General features: G+C 43.9%; 1 protein-coding gene across 1 annotated transcript in view; it reads left to right on the top strand.

The window, feature by feature from the left end:
- The first annotated feature begins 370 nt into the window (after positions 1 to 370).
- Positions 371 to 15,079, top strand: part of RNF11 (ring finger protein 11) — a 35,053-nt gene continuing 20,344 nt past the window's right edge. Inside the window, exon 1 of the mRNA XM_074906242.1 lies at positions 371 to 942. Within this exon, the coding sequence (XP_074762343.1) occupies positions 820 to 942 (123 nt within the window). The 5' untranslated portion in view covers positions 371 to 819. The remainder of the gene's footprint in view (positions 943 to 15,079) is intronic.

Genomic DNA, 15,079 nt, shown 5'->3' with positions numbered 1-15,079 from the left:
ACCCCCTTTGCCGCCCTGAGGAACAGCCCAGGGGCGAACCACGCGCCAGGGACGGACCCTTGGCCTCACACAGCCGGGGCGGGGGGGCCCTGCAGCCGCCGCGGAGGGCCCGGAGCCCCGGTGCCGCCGGCCTTGCCCCGCCGGCCGGCCCGGGACGGCCCTTCCGCCCCAGCCGCGCCGCCATGCCCGGAAAACAAACAAAAACAAATCGCTCCCGGGGGTGGAGCAAAGCGTCACCCACCATTTTGGGGGCCGGGAGGAAGCCCCAGCGCCCCGCAGGCGGCGGCGGCCGGACGGGCCCCCTCCCCTCTCCGTGCCGGGCCGCCGGGGGCGGGCAGGGCTCCCCCCGCCGCGGGGCCGGGGCCGGGGCCGGGCGCGGCGGCGCGGGGCCTGGCCGTTGCTAACCTGGCCCGGCGGGGAGGAGTGAGAGGAGGAGCCAGGGCGGCCTGTGCGACAAAGCCCAGTGCGCAGGGAGCTGGTGACCAGGAAGCAGAACAGCGCCGGGCTGCCGCGGGGCGGGCGGACCCCACCGGAGCCCGCTGCCCCACGCCGCCCCCCGCGGGGGGTGGGAGGCCGGTCCTGCCGCCCCCCCCGGCTCGGGGGTCGGGGCGGCTGCGGAGCGAAGCGGGAGGCGGCCGGGCTGCTGCTAAGCCGCTTAGGGCCGGGGCTGGCATGAGCCTCCCCGGCGGGGCGGCTGCGGGCTGCGCGCTGCGGCGGGGAGGCTGAGGGCGCGGAGCCACCGCCGGCGGGGGCTGGCGGGCCGTCCCTGAGGAGGAGGAGGCGGCGGAGGGGGGAGCCCCGCTCCCCGGGCGGGGGAAGATGGGGAACTGCCTCAAGTCCCCCACCTCGGATGACATCTCGCTGCTCCACGAGTCCCAGTCGGACAGAGCCAGCTACGGGGACGGGGCTGAGCCGGATCAGGAGCCGCCGCCGCCATATCAGGTAGGGGAGGGGGCGGGGAGCGCCGCGGCGGAGACCGGAGGCTGCGGCGGGGCGGGCGGCGGGGCCCTGGGGAAGGGGCTGAGGCGGGGGGCGCGGCGCGGGGCAGCCGCCAGGCCGCGCGCCCCGGGGGCCGCCGCTGACTCCCCCCTCCCACCCCGCCGCCGCTCCTGCGCTGGGCGGCCGCCCGAACCTCTCCCTTTCCGCTCAGGCGTACCGGGGCGGGGGTGGGAAGCCGCTTTGTCTCTTCCAGTCTCGCAGCTCGGGCCTGTCGGCAGACGGGAGGCGAGGTTCCGCCGGCGGGGAGCGTCGGGCGCGCCGGGCCCGGCCGGCGGCGGCGGGGGCTGGCCGTGTGTGTGCCGGTGCCGCGGCCGGGCCGGGGGCGGCCGCGGGGTCCCGGCGGAGGGCAGGCGGTGGCCGGCCGGCCGGTGCCGCGTCCTTTGTTGCCGCCTGCGGTGACATCACCGTCTGGCCTTGCGCTGCTCGGGTGACGCTCCGGGACGGGGACCGCGGGCGCGCGCCCTGCCCGGGCTTTGTCCCGGCGCCCTCGCCATCGCCCGGGCTTCGCTCCCGTATTTTTAGCAGCATCTGATCCCCAGTAAGTAACTCCCAGCGCGGTGGATCCTATTTCCCCCGATCGTGTGGGGCGCCAGCAGGGAAATGTTTCCCATTGTTCCTTTTTTTTTTTTTTTTAATTTACATCCTGATGACGAATCAAAAGGGGGGGGGGGGGAAAAGCCGGTTATTTTCTTTTGTCGCTTTCCTCCCAGCGGAGGGTAACGTTGATGTGGAGCGGTGGTGGCGTTAGTGTGAAAGCTCTGCTCGGCTCCTGGCCGCTGCTCGGAGGGGTGGCCGCGGAACGGGGAACCTCAGCTTGGGGTTGCACTTGTCTGCTCCTTCCCCATATAGAATTGTCATCTCCATCCCCATATATAGAAATGTGTATCGCCCTAAACAAAGCGTCTACGATAAACAGGTGTACAGCACAAAAAAAAAAAAAAAAAAACGGAAAAAAAATCCATTGGTGGAACTGGACATTTTACAAAAGTTTTAAAAACACTTTCCGATCTGAGATAATAGGCTGTGCTCCAGAGAGCTCTGCAGAAATGACAGCTGAGACACAAATTCTGGAGGGTGACTTGAGAGCGCTCTGTTTTCTAGGATGGGAGTCATTCCGTAGTTGCAGACCTTGATGTATAATTAACAAAATTGCAGGAAGTATTTAACCCGGGAGATGTGTAATCTACAAATGCTTTAACAAGTTCAAGAATTACCGACCTGATAGGAAGCCCAGTGAGTGTTGAAGAGGAGTCCCCTACGTAGCAGCTGCTGCAGTGAAGCTGCACTGGTGTTGCTGGGCAGTCTGTGCCTGTTTTGTTTGGGTGCAAAAACTTAATACTAGAATAAATTCTGTGTTGTGGGGAACTTTTTTTCCCGAATTCTGAACTATGTCTGCTGAAGTCCAGTAAATAGAAAGTGCTTGGTGGCACATTAAGTTTTTTAAAGGTTGTATTGTTCTAAATTAACCCTGAATTGTCCATGCAGTTTAGGAATGCATCATACTTTTGTCAAATCAACATATAAAGTTTGACTGTTTGTGTTATTTATTGCATTTACATCTGTGATTTTAGGAAGACTTGTGGAGGTTGGGTTTTTTCCCACTTAAAAGAGCTAACAGGTTGTTTCAAAGAGTCACAGATTGAGTATATGCCTTATGTGAGCCTTCTTGTGTGGAAGAGTACTCATCTTTGGTCGCTGTTTTTTTTTTTTTTTAATTTTTTCTTGATGAAGTGAGGATGGTTGACTGAGGACACACTAGGCAGTGAAATAAATGAACCTACAGGTGTCTATTATCAAGTAAGTTTATTGATAGCAAAACTTCCGTCACTTGAATAGAGCTATGTAGGATTGGGCGATGTGCTCATAGGTGCTTGGCTGCCTCAGACATTGTTGTCTGTTCTGAAAGCCCCTCTGCTGATCCTAGGCATTCCTAAAGCTTCACATTAAAGTAGCATTTTGTGTATCATATAGTCAAAATTCAAAGCTACACTTTCCACAGAGTTTTGAACCACAATGGTTTGTGATTTTAATTTTTTTAAAAAAGCCTTTCCTACAATATTATGCAGCATTTCATTCACTTTGAGGTCAAAGGGATTTATAATTTTAAGTTGTTCAGGGTTTATAAGATGCACAAGCCAGACTCTTAACTGAACAATTCCTTATACACCATTATTGCTGTTGGGCTAGCAATAGGTCACTCTCTCATTTTAACCCTCAAGTGGCAGCTTGGATTCAGTGTTACAAATGGGAATTTAGGGGTTTTGTCCTTGTTTGTGATAATTCTTTCACAGTGTCCTAACCAGAATTAGAGTGCGTATGATATATAGACATTAGTAAGGAAAGCAAATAAGAGGATAAAATGATTTTGAAGACTTCTTTGTGGCAACTGGCAGTGCGTACAAGAAACCAGGAGATGAACAATTTGAAATCCAACTACTGAAATTTCAACCATAAAATGGACATACTTTAGAACGAGTAAGGTCTACTATGTTTACTTCTCGTGGTTTTACAGAAATGATTGTCAACTTCCTGAATAGATCTTGTTAAGGTATGCAAGCTAGAAGGAGTCTTGTTTGGTGAAAGTACACAGTTGGAGAAAATTACTTCTATGTCTCTTGTAACTAATTTATGTATTATTTTGACATTTAAAATACTTTTTCATGTTCTGACAGGATTGTGTCATGGGCATCCATATGGGAATCTTGTTAAGCCATAGTATTTACTTCCCTACTTAATTGTAACCGCAAAATGCACCCCCAATAATCATTTTGGTATTGTAGGTCAAATTTCTTTCATCAGTGAAGGCTATTGAACCAGCTGTGTGAAATTGCTGCCTCCAAAATTGAGATTGAAAATTGGATTGGCAGTATGGACGCATGGAATAATAGGGAATGTAACTTTGATTCAGAGGCCCTGCTTCTGCTCTCAGTTTCTGGGGATAAGCTACAGAAGAAAGACTTCAGAGAGGAAGCATCTTTTTAAACAGGTATCTGAGTTAATGAGACAGTGGCCCATTAAAGCATCAGACATTTTCCAGTGCATCAAGCTTAACAGCTAATGTGGGAAATAATTAAAACACACCAAAAAAAAAAGAGCATGTGTGTGTGTAGTGGGGGGAAAGGCAGTGATTTCAAGAGTGGACTAACATTCTCATAGACAGATGCTAATTTTGGTCCCTCCATTTTAGAACCCAGAAATTACAACTGTTTTTCTAAGTGCTAAGCACATGCAACTCCATTTTTAACCAGTGAATCTGTGATTAGGAAAGAGTTAGCTTTGGTTTTGTTTTTTCTCAAGTCCTCAAATTTGAGTATGCTTTCAAGTTTGTTTTCCTTTTCTGTGTATGACTTCTTCGCCATCTGTTGGCAATATGCCTTCTGCTGTTTTTCCATACAAGTTCACTGTTTTTTCCACTTTCTTCTACATCTTCTTAGAGACTTCATTTTGCAGAACAGTGTGCCCCCTTTCTTAATCCTTGTCTCCTATTTCTGTTCTTAAATAGTCCCTTAATAGTTGCAGGAAACAATTTGCCAGTTTATTAGGAATTTTATACAGTGAAGTACATAACACTTTACATCTTTTCTCCCTAACTTTCTAAAAGTACTACTGTGGACAAAATATACTGTAGTCTTCTAAAAAAAAGATACCACTTGCTAAAAAAATAAGCTAAAAGCATGAGATATAAGTGGGAGATAGCAGTATTGATGCTGAACTCATAAAAGCACATTTGATATGTTGATGTGGCAGGTAGACTAATGAAATATTTTACCCCTTTACCTGAAGAGATCCAGAGCACAATCCAGTACTCAGTACTACCCTGCGTTGTCTTAAAGGTCCAGATAAAATGTTTCAGTGGGTCTAGTAGGTTGTTGTGTGTGTGGTGTTTTTTTTTTTTTTTTATGGGATTAATTTAAAACCTTTTGGCCTGGATACTCCATTGATTAGGCTGTAGGCAGAAAATGAGACGAGAGATCACAAACATGAGCTTAACCCAATGTCATGCTCCCATAATCTTACAAAACCTGCTGCTCCAATTCATGATGTCTCATGGCTTCTCTTAAACTGAGGTTGCTGTAATAGCCCTCTTGGGCCTCCTCTGTTAGCTGAACATCACCTATATGCATTGTACCCTTGTCACCATCCCTCTGTCTTGTCCAGCTGTCCCTGGCTCAGGGAAGTGGCACAGCAGCCTGTGATGATGGTGCTGTAGGTCTCTAGTCAGTCACTCTGGGATTCCCTCAGCTTGAGTGCAGTGCAGTAGATGCAGTCCTGGAGCGTTGCTTATCCAAGATGCTGAAGTCGTCCCCAGTTTGAACAGTCAGAAGTATTTTTTTTTTTAAATAGTCTACTACATTTCTGTGTGAGCTTGCCCCTGTGGATGCATGTGTTGGATGTGTTTTGCTCAACAGAGAAACAAAGCTTTCATTATGCTTTCATTATGCCTTAAGTAATATATTACATTGGTGTTCTGATGCTGTCTTTTCAAAGGCAGGGTAATCAGTATAACTAAAAAATGCAAACAAAATTATTCCTGATTTAGGAGTTGCACCCATTTATAGAAACATCCAGACAAAATTCTCTTGGGCCATGAATGAGATGATTTATCTGTGATGGCGTGTATTGTACAAGAAGGAAGACTATGGTAGTATAACATAATTAAACATTGACTGGTTGTGCAAAGCTGGAACGGTTGGTATGTGTTGGAACAGCATAAGAGGAGGAAAGATGCGATGGGAAAACATTACATACAGAAAGCTGTCCATGAAAAAAAAAGCAAACCAACTAGTAAGTTTACTTTCATGTAAGAGAAAGGAGTGTATTTAAAAATTACCTATGTAGGTCTTGCTCTTTTCTCTGCTTGTCCTCCACATCTTAGTGATGGCATGTATGAGTAACAGTTAAATTTGTGGATGTGAACTGAAATACTGCTCCAGTCCACAATTCCTTAGTCTAGTGGAAACTTCAAAAGGCTTCAATCAAGAGTCTCTCTTTGTTGGTGTGTTGCTGGCTGGTGCCTTCGGACAGTGGTGCCCTAGGTGGAGATCAGATCCAGTGAGGAACGTGGGGGAGGAGCTGAAGTTGAGAGTTTGCTGCACGGATAAGAAATGGCAGAGTAAGCCAGTGATGTTTTGTATTTACTTCTTTTTCAGAATATGATTTCTTAAGCTACCTTATATAACTCATTCCCAGAAATGACCAAGTGCTGTAGTAGTATTCTGGAATAATATCTCTTAACTATGAAAGACCAAGCACTGAGTGATAAAGTCACTCCTGATAAATAGTTATGATACAATTTAGACAGTTGCATTCAGAAAATCTGTAAGTAGAAAATCTATGATGTCTTACAGTGCAGTTCTGGTAAATTATTTGTATGTGCAAAGCTATAATAAACCTTATTTTTTTAAAAAAAACAAAACAATATCTATATAGGTTTATACAGTTAATTTGTTCAGACAATAATGAAATATATGTACTATGAACTTCATTGTAATAGCATTCAAAGTTATTTGGTTAGTGAACAATATACTGTGACGCTTCTTACTCCTTCCACGTCTAAAGAATTTAGCTAGTTGTCTAGACAATTGTATTACTGGTAGTCAGTGCTAGACGGAAAGTTTCCTGAGGGTGCCAAGTCTAACTTACTTTCTAGATAACAGAAAAAACTGCACCTGCATTTCCTGTCTTAATGCATACTGGTTTCAGTGTAGCCTGCTAGGCTGGCTGGTTGGTGCTGTCTTCCATTTTGCTAGTGAAAAAATCTGAGGGGGTAGGGGGAAGAGAGATAAAGGAAGGGAAACCTGAAAATAAAGGATACCAGATGGTATCATAGAGTTAGGTAATTTTAATCTTGAAAATACCCATTCATAAACTGGTTTTAATGAATATTGACTGAATATTGTAATTATTTGCCTGTTTAAAATGATTTTTAACTCCAGTTGGTTATAAATGTGTTGGACATAGCTAGGAGGAAATGGGAAGTGTATGCTGATTGTTTGAGTTCTCTGTGTTATCATCTTTCTGTAACAAAAATTAGAGCCAGTTTCTAGACTCACTGTTGTTGAGTTGGGAATTGTTAAAGATCTGTTCCTTAACCATTCTGGCCAGAAGACTTTCAAGAGGAATTTTGAAAAGAAGATATGTTTATAATAACATTTGACAGAGCACTGCTTGCTGCTTTACATGGATTTCTGCAAGAAGTGTTTTAAGTTGGATCAAGATGCTATACAAGGTCTGTTCCTGTTTCCCGTGTTCCTGTTCATCACTTCAACAAAGGAAAGAAACTTGGTTTAATTAACACTTTTGCAGACCCTGGTAATGATTGTTGTCAAACTAGTTGCAGAATGTAGGGTAAAGAAACTAAAAATAACACCACTTGCTTTTGATAGACTTGTGTCTTCCAGTTTTTGTGCTTGTCCTTGTTATTGCCTTCCCACAGACACACACAGAGAGATGTATTTATACTTTGAAGAGGTAATGGTCTGTGGAATAGACTAAAGCAAATCAGCCATGACTCTTCTATGAGCTAATGAAACAGTCCCTAGGAGACTAAGGAATCAAAAGATGAGCAGGTTTTTAGGGATGTCTTGGCTGAGTTAGAATAAAACCTCTTCAGGGAAAAAGTATGAAGAGTCACCATTCTTTGACTCTAAAACGCAAAGAAAGCTTTAGTCTTGGTTTAGACCACAAGAAAACTTTGCCCTGATGTTGCGAAGGTGTTGGAAGTGAAGATGTGTCAAGCTTCCTGAAGGTAGGAGGTAGAAGATGTTATCTTTTTGTACAAGATGCTATCTTTCTTGTTGTTCTGCCAGCCTCTTGGGGGGGCAGCCACAGCAGCAACCCATCCCAGCAAAACTAGGGTCATGTGTAGCTTCTTGCTGGGTAAAACTGAACTGTGGACTTCAACCAAAAAACCCCACCCCCTAAACTAAACAAAACAAAATCCACCCAAAAAATCACTGTAGCAGCCCTACCATAAGCCATTGTCCTTAGTTCAGTCTTCTGCTTAGTTTGTAACTTTTAGTGAATCACTTAACTGGCCTGTGCTTTAGCTTCCTCACTGTAAAAAGAAGACTAAAGGAGTAATAAACTTTATCTTTAGTGCAGGCATGCTTAGTAATTTAACTCATGTTTGTAAAGTGTTCCATGATAATTTGATTTTAATAAAATAATATTCCTCCATTATAAAATGAACCTCTGCAGGATTATATGACAAACCTCCTGCTGTAGAGAGGGAGCTTTATTAGAAGATCTGATTGAGGCAGTAGATAAGTCTCCCTAAAATCTGTTTTGGAATCTGATAGTTCAGCATTTGTTTGGCAGCCTCAGATGCTCAATTAGTAGGAATGAAGAAGCTGTGGAGATGTTACTAAGAAATCTTGCCTAATCAGGGTAATAAATCTTCATTATTCTGGGAGATTGTGTATTCTTTCAGGCAAGCCAACCCAAATGAGTGATACCATCCCCCCTCAAAATCTAGGACTGTCACGTGTTTAGGAAACTCTTACGTTTCCTCTATGTACCACCGGTTCATTTCTGTGATCAGCAGCTGTTGCTGACTGTACATCTGGACTTTGGTTTCAGAACCATGGAAAATAAACTAGTTTTATGTTTTTGAAGAGATAATGATCTGTGGAATGGACTAAAGCAAATCAACCGTGACTTTCCTATGAACTAATGAAACAATTTCCAAGAGACCAAACAGTTACAGAGAGGGGTTGTTTTTTATTTACCAGTCCTCCATAGGAATCTGCCAGCTGCTCTGTTTCTCATCAGTGAAGAAGAAAGTCAGAATGCCAGTGGCATAAAAACTGCTGGGCCACGATCCACGCACAGTGACACGGACAAACAGCAGATGCGTGCAGCAACTGGAGGAGGAGATAAAAGAACCGTCCTTTCAACCGCAGTTGCGTCAGCTAAATCATAACCAGCTGGTTTATTGCATCGGGCATTTCTGCTGATCCACCAGAATGCTTGCGCATGCTCTCTGCTTCACACACGTGCGTGCACACATACCATCGTATCAAAGGCTGGGCTGATTTTGAGCATTCTCAGCCTTTCTCTGTTTTTAGCCACTGGTTTAGTTTAGGGATGATGTAGACCTGAGGTGCCTGGGGGAGGACTGAAACTGTGGGAGGAATGAGAGAAACTGTGACTCAGGAAATTGAGTTTCTCCCTTAGCCCCAGCATGCAGTGATGAATTTACAGACTATTATCCCTGCAATACTGAAACCTCTTTCCCTTGATTGTATTTTCTGAACACCCTAGAGGCCTCTGTCCTCTCATCTGTTTTTTTCCCCCACTCGGAGCAATTTGTATTTCTGGAGTCATAGTTCAAAAGCCGTCCTTGTATGTCGTTCACTGAACTCCAAGGCCAAATGTCTGCGCAAGGGACAACCTCATCCTCAGTCAAAGACAAACCTCAGCTGACTGACAATGCTGAGGTTTTCTTTCCAGAGCTCGAGATTGTAGCCAGCCCATGTGCCACTTCAGTTTGGACTGCTAAGAGAGGTCCTAGAATCATCAAGGAAATGCCTGGTTTATGACTAATAAAATTTAGTGAAGCCGCATGAATATCCAGTGGTAAGCAAAAAATCATTCAGTCAGTGCTGGTTTTGACAAAAGCAAGGAATGCGCTGTCCTGCAGTCATGATTAAAACCATTAAATTTACTCCATATTGCCAATCTTTGTCATGGCAAAACTGCTTAAAAAAGAAAAAGTCAGACTAGATTATAAGCCAGAAATATATCTATAGCATGGCTATATATACTTGTACAGTAGTTCTGTAGAGACTGTAAGGTTTCCCTGTAGTTCTTGCCACCATCACTCTGTGTGGCTCTCCTGATGATTTGTATACAAGCTCTAGCCAGAAGGAAATGGAGCAATATTTATCTGACTTTATTTATTCCCATAAGATGCATCTCGGTAGTGGGGGATACAAATCTCCTGTGACTCAGTGTGCGAACGTTGCAGAATTGGATGAGGCTGGATGCTCTTGCCCTTTCTGTTTCAGAGCTGCGGGAGACTTATCTAAGAGATCAAAGTGCATCAGATTCCATTATTTCAGTATCTGTGGGACCGTATAATGCATGACTGCTCTGGGACGATGCCTGTGTCTGACTTATTCATCATCGTAATTAAACCCAGATACAGAGTTTGTTCTATGCACTGAACATTAATCACAGCATTTTATTAACACAGTTGTCAAATTCTATATACGTTCTGACATAGTATAATTTTGCAGTATAGATTAAGACCAGTATTTATTTTGGCTGAATAAATTATTTTTATTTCAAGTTCAGAAGTGATTGCTCTCAGGTTTTGAGCAAACAGGTGCAATGTTGCTCGACTGCAGACTACCAAACTGCTGAACTGGTTTGGTCTGTGTTGCTTAACAGACAGCAGTTAACGGCTGTAGTCAGTGTAGACTGTATGAAAGGCTCAGATCAGCAAGCTAATGCTCTAAATTCAGATTTAGTTAAGACACTGAAATTAATATTTTAACACTTAAGACTTTACTTTGTGCTTTGTAATAATACTTGCTTAATTGCCATTGCCGGTTTCTGATGTTTTGGGATTTCTTTTGGTTGTTTTGTGTTTAGGTATTAGCATTTGTATTGCAGTTGCATCCATATATCTTCAATTTAGCTTATGAAATATGACTTAAGTAATTGCTTTGTGTCTGCTTCACAGAGTTCTGTAATGTTACATCTGTATATCTGGAGACCTTGAGGCAGTTGCAGATTGTCTCGTGGAGAGCGGCATCCTTGAAAGTATACTGTCCTCTTTGGAAGAAAGCTATCACTTTTAAGATTCAAGCAAAACCACTTAAATTAACTGTTAATTCTTTTCTAGGTTACTGCTTTTTCACCTCTTAGTTCCTGGATCTTTGAGGATCTATGGGCTGTTTTTACAGTGCTCACAAGAGCTAGTAAAATCCCATTTGTAGTCACGAAACTGAGAATACAGGTCCACATCTCTACTTGACAATTTTTAGGGATCTGCAAATAGGAAACTAGTAAGAAGCACTGTATAGGTAGCGTTACTCTAAGGTCTGCTGTGAACCGAGAAAGCTCCTCTGCCTGCCCTGATAAAGGCACACATCTTTAGCTGGTGGTATCCCTGTGTGGTGCTGCAGTGGCTGTGATGGCCAGGTACCCTCCAGCAGCTGTGTTGAGTTAGATGATAGCCTTTGGCCAAAACCTGAGTGAGATGTTCAGTTGCTCTCCCACCCTATCCTCGATTGGAAGTGGTGATGTGGTACTTAATCCATTGGAGTGAATTCATACAGTAACTTGCCTGGAGCTTTGCTGCATTGTATATAATCCTTCCAGCCAGTCATCTGTAAGAACCAAAAATGAGATGCAAGGAGGGATTTTATATTATATCTGAATTTAGACAAACTCTCTGGAATTTCTAAGAATTGAAGTTGTATTTATCTTACTGTGTGGCTAAACTACTGAAAGTAAGTTTACCAAAGAATGCCCATTCCTTTTTTAAATACGGTGGGTTTCTTGATTTACAGTAGATGGGAGTCAGGTATTCAGAGACACAATATTTAATGACTAATTAGTTTTATTTTTAAAAATCCTTTAGGAAAGAAAAAAACACTACTCACACAACTTCATGCTCCAAGTAATCTTTGTTTTCTTTTATAAACTGTATTCTTGTTCAGTGCGTAACCTGTTTTTTCCTACCTCCCAGAAAAAGCAAGATGACCTAGATCTAGAGCTTTCTGAGGAAAAGTTCACTTCACCCTATATATAGCTTCTCTGAAGTGTCTTTGTGTAGCTGTCATCTACTCAGAGCTGATAAACTTGAGGGAAAAGAGCTATAATTTTAGGCAGAGGTAGGAAAGGGGAGGGTGTTTTATCCTTCCTTTTTTTTTTTTTTTTTTTTTTTTTTTTTGATTAAATACACCTTACTCACATGCTACTATCTGGATTCCGGCGTGGTGAAGGCCAGACTTCCAGACTCCCAGCTGCAACCCACAGAACTTCATGTTTCTGTGTCTCCTTAATGTGCTATGGCTGAATAATGAGTGATTACTGCTTGGTTAACGAGTGAATTGGATCAGGTCTGCGTGCTGTCAGGAGTTTCTGCAGTGGACTCTGAACGTGGTATCCTGGGGTCAGTGTGTTCTTCACTCTGGTTGGATCATGCAGATGGAGATTTCTCCAAGTAGCGCTGCTGGCGCTGTGGTGTTTTTATTGGAAGTCAAAAACTGGGAAAATGGTAGTAACAATTATGTAACAGATGCTCCTGAACAGGCTGTTGGTGTTGAGGGATCGGACAAATGTTTCCACGTCAGGGTAACGAGTCAAACAGTGAAGAGTACTGCAGGCTGAGGAAAATTTGTCCATCCCTTTTTTAGTGTAAGGCATTTTTATAAATACAGGGGAGTTAATTTGAGTCAGCTCAGCAGCTTGAGGTTTTGCAGCCTTTCTGGGGAGAGAAGGGTACTTTCCGTGTCCTTAAAGCGCTGCTGCCTAATGACACAGCATACTCCTCTCCCGGGGCCTTCACTGCACCGGGGATGGGTGCCAGTGGAACCTGTCGGTGCTCCTGTGTTGGGTGTGTACACCTCTGTGGGGAAACTAGCATCTGTGTTCATTTAACTTCATTTGAGGCAGGATTCTGCTCCAGCACTTACAAATAATGGCTTTGACAGACGTTGCTCAGGAGTGAATGCAGCTGAGGCCAAAGGAGAGGATTGGGAAGTGTCTCTGGTGGACCACGAGCTGAAACCAGGCAAAAATGTGGTATGCCTTGTGATTGACGTTATGTGTGTCCTTGTTTGTGGCACAAGGAGGTCTGATCTAACCATCTGCTGCTGGCAAAAGGGATTGGCTTGCTTTTCCCTCTTGTTTTCCACTTGCAGCCATGTGCTCCTCAGTCTCTTCCTGGTGGCTTTGGTGCTTATCTGATCCCTCAGCAAGTCACCTCATACCCTTCAAGTGTCTGAAATGTGTTCTCTTACTGTTCTTTTATTAGTGAACCAAACTGACTTCCTGGTGGAGATTAGATTTATCTACACTCTTTGCCATCTATATATTGCATTTTACTTTGACATCTCTGGAAAGGTCTATAGATGTCAGGTATTAGATGTGTGCTGTTACATCAAGTATTACAGGAGTTCTGGCTTTTGTGTGTTGCAATTAAGGATATACTCAGATTTAACTGCATACCATGCACAGAATGAATACCTGATACTGGTTTGGGCAGTGAGTACATTTGGGAATGGTCTGTACATGAAATGAAGTCAAAACTTTGTATCTAGCTTCAGTGGGGCAGTGATTTTAGTTGGAGGGATTTTGCTGTTTCAGGACAAATCTCTGATGTAGACAAAACCTTAATTCTGTTTTTCTTTAATGTGATCTTTCTGGTTTTAAAAAAACCCGAAACCAAAACCCAAACCAAAAAAAAAAAAAACCCCCAAAATATCTGCCTACCACAACTACCACTGAAGAGGCTTTGATGCTTTCCCTCACTATTTTCTTTTTTAAAGAATCTTCATTAATGTTACCTAACAGTTCATGAATACACTTGGTAAGTGCAGGAATGGGTGAAGACTTTCACAGCCTGTTCATGTTGTGCAGCAGACTGTGATATCCCTTGGGACACAACTGACTACAGTAACATCATTCATCTGCATTGTGGGGTGCTGCTCTGCCTCTTTCCTCACACAAGCCTTCCAGTTATGACTCTGTGGATGGTTTCCAAAGTCTGAACATAACTTGGCAAGCTTTGCCACTGCTGTTAGGAGTTTGATTACCTTTGTGCAAATGTATGTGAGGACTGCCGGGGTATGTGGCTTTTAATAAAACAACCTCCCTGTTGTCTAAAATGTTTAGAATTAAAAAATGATGTAAGTATGCAAGAGCAGAAGTGAAGCTGGCCACCTCAGTTTCGTTGTACTGTTTTATATGTTGTGACTCCTTATTCTAGTTTGGTGTCCTTCAGGAGAGGCCACTAGTTTCCTACTGAAGACAGTCTTCCTTAAAGCAAATGGAGGGACGAAATCCTGTTTCAAATAAATAAACTTGAGAATCAAATTTTGCTGCTTCTTCATGTGTCCACTTATGCAGTGTTACCAACTCCTGACATTTCTGTGGTAATGCCATGCTCTTGCATAGCTTGAACCCTCTAACTCAGTACCTTTGTTTAGTTTTCTGGATTCAGAACCAGTAATGCTGAACATGAGCAGTAAATACCATCTTTAGAGTTTTTTTGGATTTCATGATCTAAGTCGGGTCAGGCTTAATTTTTTGGCTTGGAGACCTATAAAAAAAGCCCAAAAGCCACAGGAGATGGGGCTGGTGGGACAGTGAGGGACACCATTCCTTGTTGGTCACTGGTAAGCAAATGGCACAGCACGTTGTCAGGTCTGTGGGGCACTGCAGAGCTGTAGGAATTGTTTTCTGAACGAGACTGCTTGCTGCCACTAATGTTTCCTTGGTTTATTTCACGAAATATGCTGGCCAGGTTTCAGTTTGAATACAGTAACACATTTCAGCTGGACAGAATATAACTATTTAAATTAGACCAATAGCTATTGCCCTTTCTCCCTTAAAAAGACTTAAGGAACACATCAAACTGAAGTAAGATACATATTGTTTTAAATCCTAGATGCAGTACGATTACCGTGTACCAGCAGTGAAGTGCCTGTATATCAACACAGAGTGCAGTAATCCCACATATACTTGTTCACTGATGACCTGACATTTTGCTTGTCACAGGCCAAATCCTCGACAGTGGTGAAGCTGCCTGGTGCTACTCAAGAGTGGCAAGTGGGAGTGAAATCTTCAAAGCTGGAGATTTCAGCATGTGCTAAAGTTCCAGCTAGCATATGGTCAGAAGAAGAATAGAGGGGTTTTTTTTATTTTTTTTATTTTTTCTTCATTTTCAGCCTTGCCTTCAATCCTGCTTCTACCTGTAGATCATGCTGCAGGAAATGGGGTATGGCCAAGAACCTTTGTGCTTCTGCCGTAGCTGTTTTCTACCAGTGGATCAAAAACCCAGCAGAAGTCAAACTAGAATTGCTAACGGAAAATTATTTTGTCCAAAAATCTATTTTCTCAT

The sequence above is a fragment of the Athene noctua genome, chromosome 5, assembly GCF_965140245.1.
Source record: "Athene noctua chromosome 5, bAthNoc1.hap1.1, whole genome shotgun sequence".
Taxonomy (NCBI): domain Eukaryota; kingdom Metazoa; phylum Chordata; class Aves; order Strigiformes; family Strigidae; genus Athene; species Athene noctua.
The sequence above is the reverse complement of the archived record's forward strand: the minus strand, read 5'-3'. Positions and strand labels throughout refer to the sequence as shown.